At 64.2% G+C, this 8,213-nt stretch overlaps 1 protein-coding gene across 1 annotated transcript in view; it reads right to left on the minus strand.

Annotated features, from left to right (window-relative positions):
• LOC101912697 (protein unc-13 homolog A) overlaps nt 1–3,323 on the minus strand; it is a 36,863-nt gene extending 33,540 nt beyond the window's left edge. The window contains 1 exon segment of the mRNA XM_055806628.1: nt 3,212–3,323. Within this exon segment, the coding sequence (XP_055662603.1) occupies nt 3,212–3,233 (22 nt within the window). The 5' untranslated portion in view covers nt 3,234–3,323.
• Nucleotides 3,324–8,213: the final 4,890 nt, after the last annotated feature.

Here is an 8,213-nt window from a genome sequence, read left to right on the forward strand (position 1 = left end):
GCCAGAGGGGCCGTGGGGCTGCCGCCAGCTCCACGTGCCCGACGGGCTTCGAAGGAGGCAACACGGCATGGGCAGCCCCACCCTAGCCCTGGGGTACCCCTGAGCAAACTGGGGTGGGGGCTTACACTGCTCTCAAAATAACTGGGGACCCTTGGGCTTGGCCGCCGGTCCTGTGCCGCCCCAAGGGTCCCACATTGGGCATCTTTGTCCCAAGGAAGGCGGCCAGCGGTGGCCCTGCAGCTGTGTTCCCTGTGAATTGCAGGACTCTGGGAGCTGTGGCCTCACTCAGGGACGGGGGGCGGCGGGGGGGGGGTGGGGGGGAGGGGGTGGCGTTCACATGTGTGGGGCTGGTTCAAGGCCAGGCATGAGGCTGCAGGATCCCAGAGACCCCCTAGTGTGGCCAGGTTGGGAGCTCAGGGGACTGCGTGGGGACGGCCAGCATCACTGTGTCTTCTAATATTATATATTTTTCCCTATATGTATGATTTTATAGATTATAGATTATCGTTATTATCTTAGATACAGTAATTGGTACCAGGACCTGCCTGTGGGGCATACCCAGAGCGGCACAGGGACCCCTGGCACGGGAGCTCGCTCTCACCCCAGACCCAGACGCACCCACTGGGGCCGCCTGCTCCGCCAGCCGCTGCCTCCAAAACGAACTGGGAGAGCAGGGGAAGGAAAAGCTCCAAAAATACCCGAGCTGACAGGAACAAACAATTACCCAGGGAACACGTGGCTCTCCTGGCTGTCATCTACTGCTGGGGAAAAGTCGTGCTGCCACCATCTGCGGCTGGTGGCCCTGAGAGGGCTCTGCTGCTCTCCTGGCCACTAATGAGTCCCCAAAGCTGCTGCAAGGGTGGCGGGTCCCAGGGTGCCACCCTTGGGCTAAATTCAAGCTGAGCTGGGGACAGTGGGACCCCCCTGGGGGCTGGGTGCTCCCGCAACAGGCTGGAAGACCCAGAGTGTTCCCCAGGCTGGGTAATCAGCCTCTTCTCGGGGGTGTTGGCCAGTTGGGGAAACTGAGGCAGGAGGCAGCTGGTGGGGGTTGCACTGGCCACAGCGTAAAAACCAGGCTGGGCTGTAAACAGCCCCCCAGTGTCCTGTCTGCCCACCCACCCTCTGTCCATCCAGCCATCCCTGTCCTTCCACCCATTCACCCGTCTGTCCAACCGCCCATCCCTCTGTCCATCCACCATCTCTCTGCCCACCCATCCTTCGACCACCCACCCACTCACCTGCCTCTCCACCCACCCCGACCCCCCCCGTCTGTCTGTCCGTCCCTCCACCCCCTCCCTCCCTCCTTCCATCCTTCCACCCAGCCCGCCACCCACCCCTCCGTCTACCTGCTCACGTCTCCCCACCCCTCCATCCATCTGTCCTTCTGTCTCTCCATCTGTCCCTCCGGATGCCCCTCCACCCGCCCGTCCATCTGTCCGTCTGCCTCCAGACACCCCCGTCCCCCCACGAACCCCTGTCCCCGCTCACCCCACACCTCCCAGGGCCCCTTCAGCCAGGCACACACCCCCAGCACGAAGCTCTTGGGGGCTGCACATGGCCCTGCCCCCCCAGGAGGGGCAGGGGAAGGCTGGGGGAGGCGCTGGGGTGGCACCTCCACCCCTGCGACCCCAAAAATAGGGTGACAAAAGCAGCTGTGACTGTGGCAAGCGGTGACGGGGCAGCGGGGGAAGCCCAAACCTGCTGGGAGCCGTTTCTCACCATCCGCCCCCGACTTCACTGAGGGTGTCACCACGTGTGACAATCCCTTAAACTGCAGTAAGGACATGGCCCTGCCCCTGCCGGGGGGGGGACACCCCAAATCTGGGGCTGGCAGGTGTCTGGCTGGGGGCCACACGGGCTTTGGCACGGCTCCTGGCCCCCCAGCTCCCTGTGTGCGGTTGTGGCACTACCTGGAGAGTGGGGGCTGTGACAGCACCTAAGGGACAAGGACACGGGGGGGGAGCGGGAGGGGGCACAGCCCCCCATCTCGCTGAGTTCAGGCAGCAGTGGGGGCGCCCCCGTTTTCATCCTGATTTCTCCTGGGCAGGTGACACTGGTAGGGGAATCCCAGACAACCTGTGTCCCACCTTGTCCCCAGCTGCCACTCTGCCACCTCTGCCCTGCCACCCTGGGACCCACAAGTGCCACCCCCTCCCCATCAGGCTGTCACAGGGCCTAAAGAGGGGAAAGGGACCCCCCCAGACTTCTCCCCCAACCCACCCCCCAGACTGAGCATGCAATCCGGAGTAACCTGAGACTGTGGGATTCACCTGGGGTGAGGGGATCCCCTCCTCCCCTCCCTGGGTGGTCCCCCCATTTCCCCCCAGTAGGGGGTGGCCAGCACCCCTGACCCGCACGAGACCACCATGCTCCCATCCTGCCCCCCCAGCATCCCCATGCTCGAGGTGGGGCAATGCCTGCAGGGACGCAGGGGGCTGAGGGGGAGGTGTAATTTGGGGGGTGGGAGGTATTTAGGGCTTTGTAGGGGGGAGTGGGGAAAGACAGAGGGGTCTGGGGGTGTTTGGGGGTTTTTGGGGGGGAGGTGGGATTACGGAGGTGCTTGGGGATAGATGACGCTTGGGGGTGTGTTTGGGGAGGGGGTGCTGGAGGGATGGGAATCGGGGGGGTTGTGTGGGGCGTTGGGGGATGTACGGGGCGTGTTTGGGGTGGGGGGTGTTTGGGAATGGGGGGGGGGGCGGCGTCTGCAGGGTGGGGGTGCCGGGAGATGGACTTGGGGGGGCGTGCAGGGTGCTGGGGGTATCTGGGGAGAGATGGGAGGGGGAGGGCGGACGGGTGGGGGGAGTTGGGGGTGGGCACGTGGGGGCCTGCGTTTGGGGGGGGGAGGGGTAGGAGGGAGCTCGGAGGGGGAGTGAAGGCGGAGAGGGGGGGCGGGGGGAGCCCCCTCCCTGCCGAGCGCTCCCTACGGCGGCGGGGGCGGTGAGGGGGGGGGTTGCCCCTCGGCGGGCGGGTCGCGCCCACCCCACCCCACCCCACCCCGCGCTGCTTCCCCACCCCCACCCCCGAGTCCGGCGCCGCGCGCGCCCCCGCCGGTTCATTCATAAATCCACGCGACGGTTTTTGTGAATGGAGCCGTTCCCACGACCCCCTCCCCCCGCCCCAACCCCGCCAGCCCCGGTTCCCCCCGCCCCCCCCCTCCTCTCACCGCCGCCGCCGGGCAGCCCCTAGCCGCAACCCCCCGCCCGCCCGGTACCTCCGACGCAGAGCAGCGACATGATCCCGGTGGCGGCGCCGGTGCCGGGGGCGGGGGGGGGGGGGCGCGGGGGCCGCCGCTGCCGCCGCCGCCCCGGTCCTAGCGGGCGGCCATCTTGCTTCAGCACCGGGGACAGCTCCTGACGTCACCCCGCCGCCCCCGCCTTAAAGGGGCCGCCGGGCACCGCCCCCCCCCCCCCGCACCCAGGGCTGGGGGGCCGGTCCCCGCCCCAAGGGGTGCAAAGCCCCCTCCTGTGCACCCCCGAGGGGGGGGTGTCTTGAACGGATGGCCCCCACCCCGGGGGGGTCCTGCCCGTGTGGCCCCGGGGGGTGTCTTGTCACGCCCGTGGGAAGGGGAGCGGCCCTGCCCCGGGGAGGGGGAGGCTGTCCTACCTACATTGCTCCGAGGCGGGGGGGGACACCTGTCCTGCGACATAGTGCCGGGGAGGCTGTATGGCTTGTACAGCCCGAGGGGGCTCGGCCCAAAGCGGGGGGTGGTTTCAGGGTGCAGCGGTTACCCCACACCGGGGGCAGGCAGGGAGGAGGCTGCAGCCCCTGGGGACAGGAGGCAGCAACGTGCCACACTGGGCTTGTTCTGAAGTGGGTCGAAGCAGGTGGGGGTAAACTGTCATCATCCCTCGCCGAGAGGGTCCCCTCTCTCCTCGCCACCTCCGAATGCCACATCCCAAAGAGATGCTCTATCTGGGCACAGTGGTCCTGGCTGAGGGGCTGGAGAAGCTGTCATGGTCCCAGGGAGGGACCAGCACCCCGGCTCCAGAAGCCTGATCCTCATGGGAGGGGTCCTACATGGGGGTTTAAAGCAGAGCCCCCAACTCCATCACCTGGGAACATGAGCTCAGTCAGGGTTTCATCCTGAGCCTGCCCCCGTCTGCCTCCCTTCTTGCTGTGGAGCCAGGTGATGGACTCAGTCTTCCATCCTGCTGCTCGCAATGCCTCCGTAGTGTAAGCAAGGGTGGCACTATGCCACCCCCATGGGATCATCACATCTTGCAGGGATCAGCAGAAGGTGGGATCGGGGACACCAGGGGACAAAAAGATACCAAGGGAAACCAAGGCACAGGGCAGTGAGGGCACATGTGCAGAGCTCTGTGGGACCCAAGTGCCCTGGTCTGATCTCGTATGCTGGCCCCTGGTCGCTAACGTGTGGCCACAGTGGGGCAGCAGGGACTGGCCCCCCATGAAGTGGTCATGGGCCTGGAGCAGGTCAGCCCCCTACCAGCAGAGGAACTGGGGTCACTGGCGGCAGCAGCAGGAAGCACAAAGGATGGTCATCCTTGTGCACCAGCATGCACACACGTGGTGCACACCCACCCCAGTGTGTCTGTGGAGCCCAAGCACACACAGGTATGCCTGCGCACATCCACATGTGCACGCACATCTGCAGCAGCACCCATGTGCACATCCACACCCTCAGCCACGCACACGTACCCACGCACACATGCACGTGGACACACACACCACCACCCCACCACCCCCCACGAGGCAGCAGCACAGGCAGGGCCACCCTGGGGGCAGCACAGCTGCCAGCTCCCTCCCTCCTCTCCAATGACAACACCCCAGGCATGGGCAGGGGGCAGTGGGGGGCGCCCCAGGAGGTGATGTGGCAGGCTGCAGAGCCCTGCCTGCCAGGGGAACCATGGCACGGAGAGCTGGGCTTTGCACCTGCACATCCCTGGTAAGGCAGAGTAGACGGGATCATCACGGGCAATGGGGAGATGCTGAGGCAGTCCTGCCCAGAACCCCTTGGCTGGAGCAGCTGGCTCAGCCCATCCCCTTCCCCACCACCACTGCTCCCCTCGTGCTCTGCTTCCCAGCAGCTCTGCCCCAGGGACAGTGGAACCAGCCCACACCAGGGCGGGTGCCAGCACCTGGCATGGCAGTCAGCACTGCAGCTACCTCTCCCTGCCTGCCCTGGGGGTGTCACCCCCCTTCTGTCTCCCACTGGCAGGTGGAAAACATTTCCAGACTGACAGAGTCAGGGCTTCAGCCCATGGTGGTGGAGCAGCTCCGCTAAACCAGGCTGGCCGCATGGTACTCCCTCATCCCTGGCAGCATCCCATTTCCCACGGTGCCCACCCCCATGACCACCACCCTGACAGGGCTACAGTGCCCTGCAGGAGGTGCAGGGTCCCCCCAGATCCTGCCAGGGCCCTTTCCCCCAGCCAGGGACATGCCAGGCCCTTCCCAACTCCACCAAGGTCTCTCCAGCCCCCGATGTATTTTTGGGTGCTGTCTCGTGTCATCTCCTCCCTGCTTCTGCCAGCGTGGCAGCCCCAGGGCAGGAGAGCCCTGCTTTGAGCAGGACACGTCTCCTCCACTCACAGTCAGTGCATCGCCTGCATGTACCAACACCCCCACAGAAATGCACACAAACACACGGGAGTGCTTGTGCACACGCATATTGGTGCGTGCACACACACGTTATCATGTGCCGGCACACGCTGCTTTAAAACCATGCACTTCAAGCAGTCAACAATTCTTAAAAAGGAAGCTTTTCCTCACTCAGCATGGTCTTTCTGCCCTCACCTCCACCGTGGGGTCTGCACCCACTGCTGCCTGATGCCACCCTCCAGCACCCTTGCCCCAAAGCATCTCTCTTCCAGCCCTGGCACCAAATGCCGAGCTGCTCCCATGGCTCACCATTGGCTTTATTTTCTGCCCCAAGACCTCATTGGCATGAAAACAAGTCTCATCAGAAGAGGAAACGTTCAGAAAAAGCTCCTGAGTTCTTTCCCCCCCAAAAAAGCCTGCCTTTTTGATCAAAAATGAGGATTAAAAAATTGTATAAAAAAAAATCAGAATCTCCAGGCCTTGAAATTACTTATTTCCAGGAGCTGAATTCCTGCAACCTGCCTCTCCCACTGTTTCCCTCCTGGCACAGCCATCTCCCACATCCCTTGGCACTGTGCCTGCAGCAGTGCCCAAGCCCCCCAGCACCAGCAGGGCCTAGCACTGGCAGACCCCAGCCAGCAGGATACTCCCATCCCCAAAAGTTTCTCATTTAAATCTCCCCAAATGTCATCAAATCTCCAGCTCAGCATAAAACCAGCTTCACCTGTGGGTCCTGGGCCTTGAAAGCCAAAAAAACCCAAACCTCCTCCATTCTCCCGTCAAAACCCTGGGTCTCACCTGCCTGCTACTGGCATCACCAATGGGTCACTGGGTGCCAGGGATGCCCCTGGCAGCTGATGCATCTTTGGTAAAGCCATGGGGAGGAGCTGGGCTCTGCCAGCATGTTGGCTGGCAGCGTTGGTAAAACAGCAGGCAGGAGGGAGGGCAGGGGGCGAGGGGTAGTGGAGGGCACCCAGCAGGGTCTGGAGTTTGTCCCAGTGGGCAGCACCTGGAAGGACCCAGCTGCAGCTGGGGATAATGGAGCCATAAGCACCAGTTTAACCACATGCAGAGGTGATCAGCCCACAACCCCCAAACCCCCAGTAAAGTTGTAATTACTGGGAGGGTGGATACTAAATCCATCTATATTCATGGTGACATGGACAACTGACAGCCTCCAGTGCTCGCTGGAGGTCGGGGTTCCCTGCAGCAGAGCCCAAAGTCCAGGAAAGCTCATCCCTGGGGGCAGAGCGGGGCTCAGGGAGAAGGGGACAGGCATGACCCCAGCTGGGATCCTTTGGGGATCCCTGAAGCACACGTGGCACCAGTGGGGCCCAAAGGACATCACCCCCAGGAGCCTCCGACATCCTTGGGGCCGGGTCACTCTGGGACCAAGCCAGGGCAGGGGGGCTGGGACCCCCCAGCCAGGAGCTGCCAGTGACCAGGTTCTGCCACCACACTGCAAGCAGAGATCAGCCCCCACAGCTCTGCTGGTCCCCAGCCCCCCTGTCCCTCAGATGAGTGTCCCACCCGCTTCATCCCTGAGTTTCATCAGGTGTGAGAGCCAGAGCACGGCTCCGTGGTGCACGTGTTGGGAGCACACAGGCAGACAGTGGTGAGGGGGTGGCGGGGGGGGGGGCGTCCGTCAGCTATGCAGGGACATGGTTCTGTACCTCTCTGGTTTCAAGGGTCCCTGGCGCTGGGGCTTGGGGGTTGTAGGTGGCACCTGCAGCAGCCCCTTTGCTGGGAAGCCAAAGCCAAAGCAACCCCCAAAGCCTCGAAGACCCTGCACATCCCTTTGCCTTCCCACCCCCGGGGGTCCCTGCGACCCCCCGGTGCAGGTGCCATCCCGCAGGCGTGCCCGGCTGCTGGCACAGCCTCTGCAGCGCAGTGACCACCCACCAGCCCAACCGAGAGCGGCCAGCCCGCCTCCCTGGGGCAGCGAGAGTGCTCCCAGGCAGGGATGATTCCTCGCCTCCATCCAGCTGCTTCTCTCCAAGTGCCCTCCATGCCTGGAGGCTGCTCTGGGGGCTTTTAGGGGTGGGGGAAAGAGTCTGTGATGGCACCGGGCATGGGGCATGGTGCTGGGGGCCTCCTGGAGTAGCCGGGAGGGGATGGCGGCGCTGGGCACGGCGGCGGCACTGGTGGCCGAGGGCTCGGTGAAGTGGCAGCTGTGCTACGACGTGAGGGCGAAGACGTGGTGGATGGTGAGTGGGGGCGGCTGGGTTGGGGGGTCAGGGTCGGGTCTCGGCCGCTTGGTTTTGGAGGGGGAAGGCCAGCTGCGGGGCAGAAGCAGGACATCGGGCCAAGGACATGGGGGTTCTGCCGCAGCCCTGGCTGGGACCGAGGCGGGGAGGGCTGGGACTCAATCCCCCCACCCAGGCTCATCTGGTCGGGGGGTTTCCCTGCATCAGGGGTTTCTGCTTCCTCTTGCTGACCTTGGCCTTGCCCCAGGTCCCAGCCAGGCCTGGGGCTGTGCTGGGTTGTCCTCACCAGGGCTTCCCCCAGGTGCTTTTCTCCCATCAGTGTTTTACGGAGAAAAACTCGCTGTGGACAGGGAATATCTCCCTACTGGGCCGTGAAGGTCTCGCCCAGTCTCTGGCCTTGGGCTAGTGCCCATGGGAGGACCTGGACGTCTGTCTGTCTGTCCC

Source organism: Falco peregrinus, chromosome 5, assembly GCF_023634155.1.
Source record: "Falco peregrinus isolate bFalPer1 chromosome 5, bFalPer1.pri, whole genome shotgun sequence".
Lineage (NCBI taxonomy): Eukaryota > Metazoa > Chordata > Aves > Falconiformes > Falconidae > Falco > Falco peregrinus.